Consider the following 14,647-nt stretch of genomic DNA (forward strand, 5'->3'; position numbering starts at 1 on the left):
GCTGATCACTGATCGGCTCGTCGTACTCCAGGCTGATCACTGATCGGCTCGTCGTACTCCAGGCTGATCACTGATCGGCTCGTCGTACTCCAGGCTGATCACTGATCGGCTCGTCGTACTCCAGGCTGATCACTGATCGGCTCGTCGTACTCCAGGCTGATCACTGATCGGCTCGTCGTACTCCAGGCTGATCACTGATCGGCTCGTCGTACTCCAGGCTGATCACTGATCGGCTCGTCGTACTCCAGGCTGATCACTGATCGGCTCGTCGTACTCCAGGCTGATCACTGATCGGCTCGTCGTACTCCAGGCTGATCACTGATCGGCTCGTCGTACTCCAGGCTGATCACTGATCGGCTCGTCGTACTCCAGGCTGATCACTGATCGGCTCGTCGTACTCCAGGCTGATCACTGATCGGCTCGTCGTACTCCAGGCTGATCACTGATCGGCTCGTCGTACTCCAGGCTGATCACTGATCGGCTCGTCGTACTCCAGGCTGATCACTGATCGGCTCGTCGTACTCCAGGCTGATCACTGATCGGCTCGTCGTACTCCAGGCTGATCACTGATCGGCTCGTCGTACTCCAGGCTGATCACTGATCGGCTCGTCGTACTCCAGGCTGATCACTGATCGGCTCGTCGTACTCCAGGCTGATCACTGATCGGCTCGTCGTACTCCAGGCTGATCACTGATCGGCTCGTCGTACTCCAGGCTGATCACAGATCGGCTCGTCGTACTCCAGGCTGATCACTGATCGGCTCGTCGTACTCCAGGCTGATCACTGATCGGCTCGTCGTACTCCAGGCTGATCACTGATCGGCTCGTCGTACTCCAGGCTGATCACTGATCGGCTCGTCGTACTCCAGGCTGATCACTGATCGGCTCGTCGTACTCCAGGCTGATCACTGATCGGCTCGTCGTACTCCAGGCTGATCACTGATCGGCTCGTCGTACTCCAGGCTGATCACTGATCGGCTCGTCGTACTCCAGGCTGATCACTGATCGGCTCGTCGTACTCCAGGCTGATCACTGATCGGCTCGTCGTACTCCAGGCTGATCACTGATCGGCTCGTCGTACTCCAGGCTGATCACTGATCGGCTCGTCGTACTCCAGGCTGATCACTGATCGGCTCGTCGTACTCCAGGCTGATCGGCTCGTCGTACTCCAGGCTGATCACTGATCGGCTCGTCGTACTCCAGGCTGATCACTGATCGGCTCGTCGTACTGTGGACGGATGAGGCTGCTCATCAGTGATGGTCAGGAGGAGATGCAATCAGGTTCACAGCCACAGCATTACATAGAGATATAACATAGTAACAAGCTTACAAACGCTGCTCCCCTCCTCTCCCGCAGCCGTACAGCGGCCAGAGAGGGGAGGAATAACACAAACACTGCTAATATGGAGAAACAAGAAAACAATACTTCATAATAACGGCGGTGGCGCCCGTACCGTCTGCTCTACATCATACATGTGCATGGATACAATTAGTGTCCGAGGAAGAGTCCGATAGTCGGGGGTTCCCTGCCCACGTACCGTGTAAGAAGCCCCCGTCTCCTCACCATCAGGTTACTACTTTTGGTCATCAGCCTCTGCGCTCGACTAGATCACTGAAATGTATTAGTGTTAAGAACCACACCCCGCTGCGCATCCCATCACATCACATCCACAAAGAACTCGCTGGGGTTGCCCATAGCCATGTGGAAGGATTGGCGGCTGGCTGTCAGCTCTGGAGGTACTGATGCCAGGTCACGCACCAGTGGCGGAGCTCCGGGAGGAACGGACGAGGAAGGAGGACATGATGGCAGCGGTGGCAAGGGAGGCGGCGGCATCATCATCAGCATCATGGGATTGTAGGAGAGGGGAACCCCCGGGGCAGGATACGGGTGCACAGACGGAGGATGGTGAGCTGCCACTTGTGAGCGGGTGGATGGAGAGCGTTCACTGGAGGGTCCCGCTTCCCCACTCCTCCTGAGGCTACTCCGGGTGGAGTATTCAGACTCACTACCAGAGCCAGACTTTGAGTCTCCACCACCCCCAGAACGATCCTCCTTCTGAACCCCACGACCACCATCACTGCGTGTGGAGCCGCTGCTCCTGCTCCCTGCGGAGGAAAGAAGGAGGGTAAGATCTCAGAGAAGGCACTCACAGCCGCTGAGGAGTAACCATCAGGGGGCAGACACTCACCTTCACTGTGCTGGCTCCCGGCACTGCCCAAGCCATAGCTGTAGGAGGAGAGCTCGTGATAAGCTGGGGGCTGCGCACTGTATGGATGGGGGGCAGGATACTGATAGGAGAAGGTGGGAAGCAAAGGCCACGGAGACGCTCCAGGGAGAGGCAGAGGTGCCAGGGTGTCCTGGTCAGAGGCTCCACTAGAGCCGTCATTGTCATTCAGGGAAAGATTGGCCATGTCTGCAAGAGAAGACAGCGGTATGAGGGGGGCGGCTGCAGGCACTGCGCTCACTCCCCCTAACTCCCCACCCCACAGGCACCATACTGCAGCAGGAGCCACACTGTGCTCCACCCTATCCCCCCACAGGCACTATCCTGCAGCTCCATACCCTTCACACCGCCCCTCCCCTCACTGGTTTGTGACCTCTCCTTCCTGCTATAATCCATCACTGCACATCCCCGCCTCTACCTCATGCATGCACTACACTGTGCATCTTTCTAGCCCCTCCCCAGGCACCGCACTGCAAATTCCTCCTCTTCCCACAAATATTGTATTGTCCCCTTCTCCCCGTGAAGGACCCATACTGCCCCTACACCTCCCCTCCCCACATGCACTACACTGCAACCCATCGTCACAGGCACAACACTGTGCCCACCCTCTATAGTCTCCTATCCCTTCTTCCACCGCACTGGTCGTCCCCTCCTTGCCCCCACACTGCTCATCCCCTCCTCACCCCTGCAGGCACCGCACTGCGCACCCCCCCCCCCCCCCCCACACAGGTACGTCCCCCCTCCCATTCGCATTCCCCCTCTCCCTGCCACCCATCAGACACTCACAGTTTTCGCAGCTGGTCAGGTCCCCGAAGATGTAGTAGCACTGCTCCGAGAAGGTGATCTTATTGACCGTGTGACGGATGAATCCAGCCTTCAGCAAATTACTGGCAAATTTACGAGCCTCTCGCCGGTCTTGGAAGCCTTCAACGTGGTGATAGAGCCAGTCCACGACGTCCGAGCCTGGGGGAGAGGACGGCTGAACATGCAGGAAGAACTCGACTAACCTCCCACCACCATCAGGGCAGTGATCGCACAACAAGACCCCCAGAAGATAGAGCGGCTGCCAGCAACTTACCATTGCAGCAAGCTCACAGCTCTGCTCTATCTTGCCATGACACCCCTTACTCAATCGCCCAGTCAGTCCCACCTTCAAACACCCCACCCCCCCCACCCGACCCAGTCAGCCCTGCCTCCACACACACACACACAATCCAGTCAGTCCCGCCATCCATCACTTCCTCTAAACCCAGTCAGTCCCGCCATCACTTCCCCTAAACCCAGTCAGTTCCGCCTTCACGCCCCCACAGTCAGTCCCGCCTACATATACATGTAATATATTATATACATATATATATATACACATACACACACACACACTCAACCCAGTCAGTCCCGCCTTCACAAACACCCCCCAAACCCAGTCAGTTCCGCCATCACTGCCCCTAAACACAGTCGATACCGCCTTCAGCCGCCCACCCCTTCCCCCCCCAAACCTAGTCAGTCCTGTCATCACCGTACTGTACCTAGGAAAGCATTGGGGATGGTGATCTTCAGCCACATGCGGTCTCTGACTTCAAGGCCGGACTCGGGAGACGCCATAACCTTCACTACAGAAGCCAAATCTGTATGAATGGAAAGGCTGAAGAGAGACACCGGGGGGAGAGCATGAGAGACTGCAAAGAGAGAGAGAGAGTGAGCAGGGACCCCCACTCCAGCAGCACTCTACACACCCACCACATACGAGCACTCACGCTCCGTCTCTGTCACTGATGTGCTGGAAGTCATACTACTCATGGACGCGCTGCCCGGATACACGGGGAACGAGCCGCTCATGGCCACGGAGTGAGACACCCAAGCCGCAGGATCAATGGGCTGAATAGGTTCATCTACAAACAGAAGAACAGAGTGAGAAGCAGAGGAGAGCGCCGCAAATAGAGCGGGAAAGGGCGGGGGGCGAGAGCGCCGCAAATAGAGCGATGGAGCGGGGGGTGGGGGTGAGAGCGCCGCAAATACAGCGATGGAATGGGAAGGAGCGGGGGGAGGAGAGCACCGCAACTAGAGCGATGGAGCGGGGGTGAGCGCCGCAAATAGAGCGATTGAGCGGGAAGGGGCGGGGGGAGGAGAGTGCTGCAAATAGAGCAGGAAGGGGGTGGGGTGAGAGCGCCACAAATAGAGCGATGGAGTGGGAAGGGGGGGGGGGAGCTCCGCAAATAGAGCGATGGAGCAAGAAGGGGCAGGGGGGAGAGCGATGGAGCGAGAAAAGGCGGGGGGAGGACAGCGCCGTAAATAGAGCGATGGAGCGAGAAAAGGCGGGGGGAGGAGGAGAGCGCCACAAATAGAGCAATAGAGCAGGGAGGGGCGGGGAGGAGGAGACCGCCACAAACCGAGAGTCAAGGCTGGGAGGATAGAATAAGGCAAGCGGAGGGCAGGGGGGACAGAATGAGGCAAGAGGGTGGAGGATAGAAGGTGGAAGAGAGGAGAGGAGAGAGGGTAAAATACAGAGGGTGTAGGAGAGGAGAAAGGGTGAAGGACAGAGGGTGGAAGATGGAGGAGAGGAGAGAGGGTGAAGGACAGAGTGGAAGGTGGAGGAGAGGAGGCACTCACTGCGCGGCAGTGTGAAGTAGCCCTGTGGAGAAGGATCCCAGCACTTTGCAACAGTCAATACGATCGGCCTGAAAAACAAAATAATTGTAATGCCTAGGAAGTGCTGGAAACCTGCCCTAACCCGCAAGTGCCAGTACCACACACAGGTTGCAGCTACACCCACACACATATCCTGTTCCCGCCCCCACCACACCACTCTTGCCCTCATCCAGCCCCACACACGACTCTCAGCCTCCTCCCCAATCATACGCACACCTATCTGTCCCACCCTCTCCTCTATACACACACGATCCTGCCCACACACAGATCCCTTCCGCCCCACACAATCTCATACACACATAGCGATCCCCCGCACACCAATCCCACGCCTCCCCAAAACACAGGCACACACCAATTCTGCCCCTTCATTACACACCCCACACACACACAAATCCTGCCCCCAGACACTCTCCCTCACACACTGATCCTGCCCCCCAGACACACACTCACACACCGATCCTGCCCCCCAGACACACACTCCCTCACACACACCGATACTGCCCCCCAGACACACACTCCCTCACACACACCGATCCTGCCCCCCAGACACACACTCCCTCTCACACACACACACCGATCCTGCCCCCCAGACATACTCTCCCTCACACACACACCCCCCAATCCTGCCCCCCAGACACAAACGCATCATAGAATGTTAGATTTGGAAGGGAGCTCCTGGGTCATCTGCTCCAGCCCCCGGCTCACAGCAGGTTCACTATATCATCCGGCACAGCTGCCTGTCCACTCCCTTTTTGAAGGCTTCCATTGGAGACCTAGCCACCTCTAGTGTTTTTTTCTAATATCTAATGTGTCTCTTTCCGATCAGTTTCATCCCATTGATTCTAGTGTTTCCTTGTGTAAATGAGAATAGGGCTGATCCCTCTACAGTGTGACCGCCCTGCACATATTTGTAGACAGCTACGAAGTTTCCTCTCACTCTTCTTTTTGTACAAGCTACACATTGCCAGATCCTGTAACCGGTCCTTATAGGACATGGTTTGCAGTCCAGTCACCATTCTGGTCACTCTTCTCTGAACTTGCTCCAGTCCCTTGATGTCTTTTTTTTATAACATAGTGCCCAGAACTGGACACAATATTCCAGATGAGGTCTGACCACAGAGGAGTAGAGGGGATAATGACCACGTGATCTAGACTGCATGCTTCTGTTATTACATCCTAGAATGGTGTTTGCCTTTTTTGCTGCTGCGTCACACTGGTGACTCCTGTTCAGTCTGTGATCTATTAATATACCCGTCTTTTTCACACTTGCTTTTGCTTAGCCCTAATCCTTCCATTCTGTAGATGCTTTTTATTTTTCTTTATCAGATGTAGGACTTTGCATTTCTCCCTGTTATAAACCATTCTATTAGTTACTGTCCGCTGTTCTGGTTTGTTTAGATCTTTTTTAATCCTCTCTTCGAGTATTGGCTAACCCTCCAAGCTTTTTACCCCATCAGCAAATGTAATCAGTTTACCCTCAATTCCTTCATCTAAATCATTGATAAAGATGTTGAACAGGACAGAGTCCTATGCTACTCCCTCCACTTAAGATGTTCTTCCAACTACATATGCAGCCATTTATAACCATGGGTCCAATCACTAAGCCAGTTATGAATCCCCTTAACAGTTGTCTTTTCCAATCCTTACTTGGTCATTTTTTCAATAAGGATTGTATGAGATGCTTTGCTTAAGTCAATATATTCTGTTCCTACTGCATTTCCCTGATCCACCCAATCAGTGATTCTGTCATAGAAAGACATTAAATTAGTCTGACATGACTTATTAGTTACAAACCCATGCTGGCTCTGGTTCGTCTCTTAATTCTCATCCTGGTACTTGCACATATTATTTATTCATTTGTTCACAGATCTTTCGTCTTCTAAAAATCAGGCTCACAGGTCTCTGGGTTCACCTAATTAAATATGGGGACAAAATTTGCCATTCTCTAGTCTTCTGGGGCTTTTCCTGAGCTTCAAGAATTTTCAAAGATTATGAAGAGTGGTTTAGAAATTTTTCTCTGCTATCTCCTTAAGTCCCCTGGAGTGGAATTCATCTGGACCTGGAGACTTGAATTTAGTTATGTTACCTCAGTCTTCCCTCACTATCTCTGTATCAGGTAATGTCTGTCCGCTATTTCATCCTTCTTCTCTGCACGATTCCTAAAACTTAACATGGACAAAACAGAGTTTATTGTCTTTCCTCCTCCTCACTCACCTCCTCCAACAAGCCTTTCCATCAAACTCGATGGTTGCTCACTCACCCCAGTCTCACAAGCTTGTTGCCTTGGAGTGACCCTCGACTCTGCTCTATCCTTCAAGCCACACATCCAAGCCCTCTTCAACTCATGCCGATTACAACTCAAAAATATCTCCCGGATCCGTGCTTTCCTTAACCAAGAATCTGCAAAAACATTAGTGCATGCCCTCATCATCTCCCGCCTCGACTACTGCAACCTCCTGCTCTCTGGCCTCCCTTCCAACACTCTTGCACCCCTCCAATCTATCCTAAACTCTGCAGCCCGCTTAATCCACCTCTCCCCTCGCTACTCCCCAGCCTTGCCACTCTGCCAATCCCTTCACTGGCTTCCCATCGCCCAACGACTCCAGTTCAAAACATTAACCATGACATATAAAGCCATGCACAACCTGTCTCCTCCCTACATCTGTGACCTAGTCTCCCGGTACCTACCTGCACGCAACCTTAGATCCTCACAAGATCTCCTTCTCTGCTCCTCTCTTATCTCCTCTTCCCACAATCGTGTACAAGATTTTTCCCGCGTATCCCCCATACTCTGGAACGCTCTACCTCAGCACATCAGACTCTCCACTACCATGGAAAGCTTCAAGGAGGCACCTCAAGACCCACCTCTTCCAACAAGCCTATAACCTACAATAGCCCTCAGTCCAGTAGACCACTGCACAACCAGCCCTGTCCTCACCTATTGTACCATCACCCATTCCCTGTAGACTGTGAGCCCTCGCGGGCAGGGTCCTCTCTCCTCCCATACCAGTCTGTCTTGTACTGTTAATGATTGTTGTACGTATACCCTCTTTCACTTGTAAAGCGCCATGGAATAAATGGCGCTATAATAATAAACAATAATAATAATTTAGATCCCCCTCACTATCTCTCTGTGTATAGATCTCCTGGATTCTTCTATTCCTTCATTAGATCAGTCTTCCCTCACTATCTCTGTGTATAGATCTCCTGGATTCTTCTATTCCTTCATTAGCTCAGTCTTCCCTCACTATCTCTCTGTGTAAAGATCTCCTGGATTCTTCTATTCCTTCATTAGCTCAGTCTTCCCTCACTATCTCTCTGTGTATAGATCTCCTGGATTCTTCTATTCCTTCATTAGATCAGTCTTCCCTCACTATCTCTGTGTATAGATCTCCTGGATTCTTCTATTCCTTCATTAGCTCAGTCTTCCCTCACTATCTCTGTGTATAGATCTCCTGGATTCTTCTATTCCTTCATTAGATCAGTCTTCCCTCACTATCTCTGTGTATAGATCTCCTGGATTCTTCTATTCCTTCATTAGATCAGTCTTCCCTCACTATCTCTGTGTATAGATCTCCTGGATTCTTCTATTCCTTCATTAGCTCAGTCTTCCCTCACTATCTCTCTGTGTAAAGATCTCCTGGATTCTTCTATTCCTTCATTAGCTCAGTCTTCCCTCACTATCTCTCTGTGTATAGATCTCCTGGATTCTTCTATTCCTTCATTAGATCAGTCTTCCCTCACTATCTCTGTGTATAGATCTCCTGGATTCTTCTATTCCTTCATTAGCTCAGTCTTCCCTCACTATCTCTGTGTATAGATCTCCTGGATTCTTCTATTCCTTCATTAGATCAGTCTTCCCTCACTATCTCTGTGTATAGATCTCCTGGATTCATCTATTCCTTCATTAGCTCAGTCTTCCCTCACTATCTCTCTGTATATAGATCTCCTGGATTCTTCTATTCCTTCATTAGCTCAGTCTTCTCTCACTATCTCTCTGTGTATAGATCTCCTGTATTCTTCTATTCCTTCATTAGCTCAGTCTTCCCTCACTATCCCTCTGTGTATAGATCTCCTGGATTCTTCTATTCCTTCATTAGTTCAGTCTTCCCTCACTATCTCTCTGTGTATGGATCTCCTGGATTCTTCTATTCCTTCATTAGCTCAGTCTTCCCTCACTATCTCTCTGTGTATAGATCCCCTGGATTCTTCTATTCCTTCATTAGCTCAGTCTTCCCTCACTATCTTTCTGTATTTAGATTCCCTGGATTCTTCTATTTCTTCATTAGCTCAGTCTTCCCTCACTATCTCTCTGTGTATAGATCCCTTGGATTCTTCTATTCCTCATAAGCTCAGTCTTCCCTCACTATCTTTCTGTATTTAGATCCTCTGGATTGTTCTATTTCTTCATTAGCTCAGTCTTCCCTCACTACCTCTCTGTATATAGATCTCCTGGAATCTTCTATTCCTTCATTAGCTCAGTCTTCCCTCACTATCTCTCTGTGTATAGATCTCCTGGATTCTTCTATTCCTTATAAGCTCAGTGTTCCCTCACTATCTTTCTGTATTTAGATCCTCTGAATTCTTCTATTCCTTCATTAGCTCAGTCTTCCCTGACTATCTCTCTGTATATAGATCTCCTGGATTCTTCATAGTATCATAGTTTTTAAGGTTGAAGGGAGACTCTAAGTCCATCTAGTTCACCCCGTAGCCTAACATGTTGATCCAGAGGAAGGCAAAAAAAAACCCAATGTGGCAAACAAGTTCCAATGGGGAAAAAATGTCCTTCCTTCGTCCACATCCGGCAATCAGACTAGTTCCCTGGATCAATACCCTGTCATAAAATCTAATATACATAACTGGTAATATTACATTTTTCAAGAAAGGCGTCCAGGCTCTGCTTAATGTTAGTAGTGAATCACTCATTACAACATCATGCGGCAGAGAGTTCCATAGTCTCACTGCTCGTACAGTAAAGAATCCTCGTCTGTGATTATGATTAAACCTTCTTTCCTCAAGACGTAGCGGATGCCCCCGTGTTCCAGTCGCAGGCCTAGGTGTAAAAAGATCTTTGGAAAGGTCTCTGTACTGTCCCCTCATATATTTATACATTGTGATTAGATCCCCCCTAAGCCTTCGTTTTTCCTGTCTTGGTATTGCAGCCCCCCCATTCCTCTAATAATCTTGGTGGTCTTCTCTGCACCCTCTCCAGTTCAGCTATGTCCTTCTTATATATCGGTGACCAGAATTGTACACAGTATATAAGTGCGGTCGCACTAGTGACTTGTACAGAGGTAGAACTATATTTTTTTCATGAACACTTCTACCTCTTTTAATACATCCCATTATTTTATTAGCCCTGGCAGCAGCTGCCTGACACTGGCCACTAAAGTGAAGTTTACCATCCACCCATACACCCAAGTCTTTTTCTGTGTCTGTTTTACCCAGTGTTCTACAATTAAGTACATAATCATAAATGTTATTTCCTCTACCCAAGTGCATGACCTTACATTTATCTACATTAAACTTCAATTGCCACTTCTCAGCCCAATCCTCCAATTTACATAAATCTCCCTGTAATATAAACTTATCCTCCTCTGTATTGATTACCCTGCAGAGTTTAGTATCATCTGCAAATATTGAAATTCTACTCCGCATGCCCCCAACAAGGTCATTTATAAATATGTTGAAAAGAAGCGGGCCCAATACTGACCCCTGTGGTACCCCACTATGAACTGAGACCCACTCCGAGTACGTACCATTAATAACCACCCTTTGTTTCCTATCACTGAGCCAGTTTTTAACCCAGTTACACATTTTTTCCCCTATCCCCATTATTCTCATTTTATGTACCAACCTTTTGTGTGGCACCGTATCAAAAGCTTTTGAAAAGTCCATATACACAACATCCACTGCATTTCCCTGGTCCAGACTTGAACTTACCTCTTCATAGAAGCTGATCAGTTTGACAGGATCGATCCCTCATAAACCCATGTTGATGCTCTGTCATAAAGTTATTTTTCTTGAGATACTCCAGTATAGCATCTCTCAAGAAACCCTCAAGGATTTTACCAACCGTAGAGGTTAAACTTACCGGCCTATAATTTCCCGGCTCAGTTTTCGTCCCCTTTTTGAATATTGGCACCACATTTGCTATGCGCCAGTCCTGCGGTACCGACCCTGTTATTAAGGAATCTGAGAAGATTAAAAATAGTGGGCTATCTATCACAGAACTCAAATTTCTTCTTTTCCTTCATTAGCTCAGTCTTCCCTCACTATCTCTCTGTGTATAGATCTCCTGGATTCTTCTATTCCTTCATTAGCTCAGTCTTCCCTCACTATCTCTCTGTGTATAGATCTCCTGGATTCTTCTATTCCTTCATTAGCTCAGTCTTCCCTCACTATCCCTCTGTGTATAGATCTCCTGGATTCTTCTATTCCTTCATTAGCTCAGTCTTCCCTCACTATCCCTCTGTGTATAGATCTCCTGGATTCTTCTATTCCTTCATTAGCTCAGTCTTCCCTCACTATCTCTCTGTGTATAGAGCTCCTGGATTCTCTATTCCTTCATTAGCTGAGTCTTTCTCACTATCTCTCTCTGTGTATAGATCTCCTGGATTCTTCTATTCCTTCATTAGCTCAGTCTTCCCTCACTATCTCTCTGTGTATAGATCTCCTGGATTCTCTATTCCTTCATTAGCTCAGTCTTTCTCACTATCTCTCTCTGTGTATAGATCTCCTGGATTCTTCTATTTCTTCATTAGCTCAGTCTTCCCTCACTATCTCTCTGTGTATAGATCCCCTGGATTCTTCTATTCCTTCATTAGCTCAGTCTTCCCTCACTATCTCTCTGTGTATAGATCTTCTGGATTCTTCTATTCCTTCATTAGCTCAGTCTTCCCTCACTATCTCTCTGTGTATAGATTTCCTGGATTCTTCTATTCCTTCATTAGCTCAGTCTTCCCTCACTATCTCTCTGTGTAAAGATCTTCTGGATTCTTCTATTCCTTCATTAGTTCAGTCTTCCCTCACTATCCCTCTGTGTATAGATCTCCTGGATTCTTCTATTTCTTCATTAGCTCAGTCTTCCCTCACTATCCCTCTGTGTATAGATCTCATGGATTCTTCTATTCCTTCATTAGCTCAGTCTTCCCTCACTATCTCTCTGTGTATAGATCTCCTGGATTCTTCTATTCCTTCATTAGCTCAGTCTTCCCTCACTATCTCTCTGTGTAAAGATCTGGATTCTTCTATTCCTTCATTAGCTCAGTCTTCCCTCACTATCTCTCTGTGTATAGATTCCCTGGATTCTTCTATTCCTTCATTAGCTCAGTCTTCCCTCACTATCTTTCTGTATTTAGATTCCCTGGATTCTTCTATTCCTTCATTAGCTCAGTCTTCCCTCACTATCTCTGTGTATAGATCTCCTGGATTCTTCTATTCCTTCATTAGCTCAGTCTTCCCTCACTATCTCTCTGTGTATAGATCTCCTGGATTCTTCTAATCCTTCATTAGCTCAGTCTTCCCTCACTATCTCTCTGTGTATAGATCTCCTGGATTCTTCTAATCCTTCATTAGCTCAGTCTTCCCTCACTATCTCTCCGTGTATAGATCTCCTGGATTCTTCTATTCCTTCATTAGCTCAGTCTTCCCTCACTATCTCTCTGTGTATGGATCTCCTGGATTCTTCTATTCCTTCATTAGCTCAGTCTTCCCTCACTATCTCTCTGTGTATAGATCTTCTGGATTCTTCTATTCCTTCATTAGCTCAGTCTTCCCTCACTATCTCTGTGTATAGATCTCCTGGATTCCTCTATTCCTTCATTAGCTCAGTCTTCCCTCACTATCTCTCTGTGTATAGATTTCTTGGATTCTTCTATTCCTTCATTAGCTCAGTCTTCCCTCACTATCCCTCTGTGTATAGATCTCCTGGATTCTTCTATTCCTTCATTAGCTCAGTCTTCCCTCACTATCTCTCTGTGTATGGATCTCCTGGATTCTCCTGTTCCTTCATTAGCTCAGTCTTCCCTCACTATCTCTCTGTGTATAGATCTCCTGGATTCTTCTATTCCTTCATTAGCTCAGTCTTCCCTCACGATCTCTCTGTGTATAGATCTCCTGGATTCTTCTGATCCTTCATTAGATCAGTCTTCCCTCACTATCTCTCTCTGTATGGATCTCCTGGATTCTCCTGTTCCTCATTAGATCAGTCTTCCCTCACTATCTCTCTGTATAGATCCCCTGGATTCTTCTATACCTTCATTAGCTCAGTCTTCCCTCACTATCTCTCTGTGTATAGATCTCCTGGATTCTCTATTCCTTCATTAGCTCAGTCTTTCTCACTATCTCTCTCTGTGTATAGATCTCCTGGATTCTTCTATTCCTTCATTAGCTCAGTCTTCCCTCACTATCTCTCTGTGTAAAGATCTGGATTCTTCTATTCCTTCATTAGCTCAGTCTTCCCTCACTATCTCTCTGTGTATAGATTCCCTGGATTCTTCTATACCTTCATTAGCTCAGTCTTCCCTCACTATCTCTCTGTGTATAGATCTCCTGTATTCTTCTATTCCTTCATTAGATCAGTCTTCCCTCACTATCTCTCTGTGTATAGATCTCCTGGATTCTTCTATTCCTTCATTAGATCAGTCTTCCCTCACCATCTGTGTATAGATCTCCTGTATTCTTCTATTCCTTCATTAGATCAGTCTTCCCTCACCATCTGTGTATAGATCCCCTGGATTCTTCTATTCCTCATAAGCTCAGTCTTCCCTCACTATCTCTCTGTATATAGATCTCCTGGATTCTTCTATTCCTTCATTAGCTCTGTCTTCCCTCACCATCTGTGTATAGATCCCCTGGATTCTTCTATTCCTTCATTAGCTCAGTCTTCCCTCACCATCTGTGTATAGATCCCCTGGATTCTTCTATTCCTCATAAGCTCAGTCTTCCCTCACTATCTCTCTGTGTATAGATCTCCTGGATTCTTCTATTCTTCATTAGCTCAGTCTTCCCTCACTATCTCTCTGTGTATAGATCCCCTGGATTCTTCTATTCCTTCATTAGCTCAGTCTTCCCTCACTATCTCTCTGTGTATAGATCTCCTGGATTCTTCTATTCCTTCATTAGCTCAGTCTTCTCTCACTATCTCTCTGTGTATAGATCTCCTGGATTCTTCTATTCCTTCATTAGCTCAGTCTTCTCTCACTATCTCTCTGTGTATAGATCTCCTGGATTCTTCTATTCCTTCATTAGTTCAGTCTTCCCTCACTATCTCTCTGTGTATGGATCTCCTGGATTCTTCTATTCCTTCATTAGCTCAGTCTTCCCTCACTATCTCTCTGTGTATAGATCTCCTAGATTCTTCTATTCCTTCATTAGCTCAGTCTTCCCTCACTATCTTTCTGTATTTAGATTCCCTGGATTCTTCTATTCCTTCATTAGCTCAGTCTTCCCTCACTATCTCTCTGTGTATAGATCCCTTGGATTCTTCTATTCCTCATAAGCTCAGTCTTCCCTCACTATCTTTCTGTATTTAGATCCTCTGGATTGTTCTATTTCTTCATTAGCTCAGTCTTCCCTCACTACCTCTCTGTATATAGATCTCCTGGAATCTTCTATTCCTTCATTAGCTCAGTCTTCCCTCACTATCTCTCTGTATTTAGATCCTCTGAATTCTTCTATTCCTTCATTAGCTCAGTCTTCCCTCACTATCTCTGTGTATAGATCTCCTGGATTCTTCTATTCTTCATTAGCTCAGTCTTCCCTCACTATCCCTCT

General features: G+C 47.7%; 1 protein-coding gene across 1 annotated transcript in view; it reads right to left on the reverse strand.

Annotated features, from left to right (window-relative positions):
- Positions 1-1,139: 1,139 nt before the first annotated feature.
- DVL2 (dishevelled segment polarity protein 2) overlaps positions 1,140-14,647 on the reverse strand; it is a 65,844-nt gene continuing 52,336 nt past the window's right edge. Inside the window, exons 10-15 of the mRNA XM_075344166.1 lie at positions 4,832-4,899; positions 3,979-4,113; positions 3,751-3,900; positions 3,011-3,187; positions 2,189-2,413; positions 1,140-2,105 (exon numbers count right to left, since the gene is read on the reverse strand). Of these exons, the coding sequence (XP_075200281.1) occupies positions 1,657-2,105; positions 2,189-2,413; positions 3,011-3,187; positions 3,751-3,900; positions 3,979-4,113; positions 4,832-4,899 (1,204 nt within the window). The 3' untranslated portion in view covers positions 1,140-1,656. The remainder of the gene's footprint in view (positions 2,106-2,188; positions 2,414-3,010; positions 3,188-3,750; positions 3,901-3,978; positions 4,114-4,831; positions 4,900-14,647) is intronic.

The sequence above is a fragment of the Anomaloglossus baeobatrachus genome, chromosome 4, assembly GCF_048569485.1.
Source record: "Anomaloglossus baeobatrachus isolate aAnoBae1 chromosome 4, aAnoBae1.hap1, whole genome shotgun sequence".
In the NCBI taxonomy this organism is placed as follows: Eukaryota; Metazoa; Chordata; class Amphibia; order Anura; family Aromobatidae; genus Anomaloglossus; species Anomaloglossus baeobatrachus.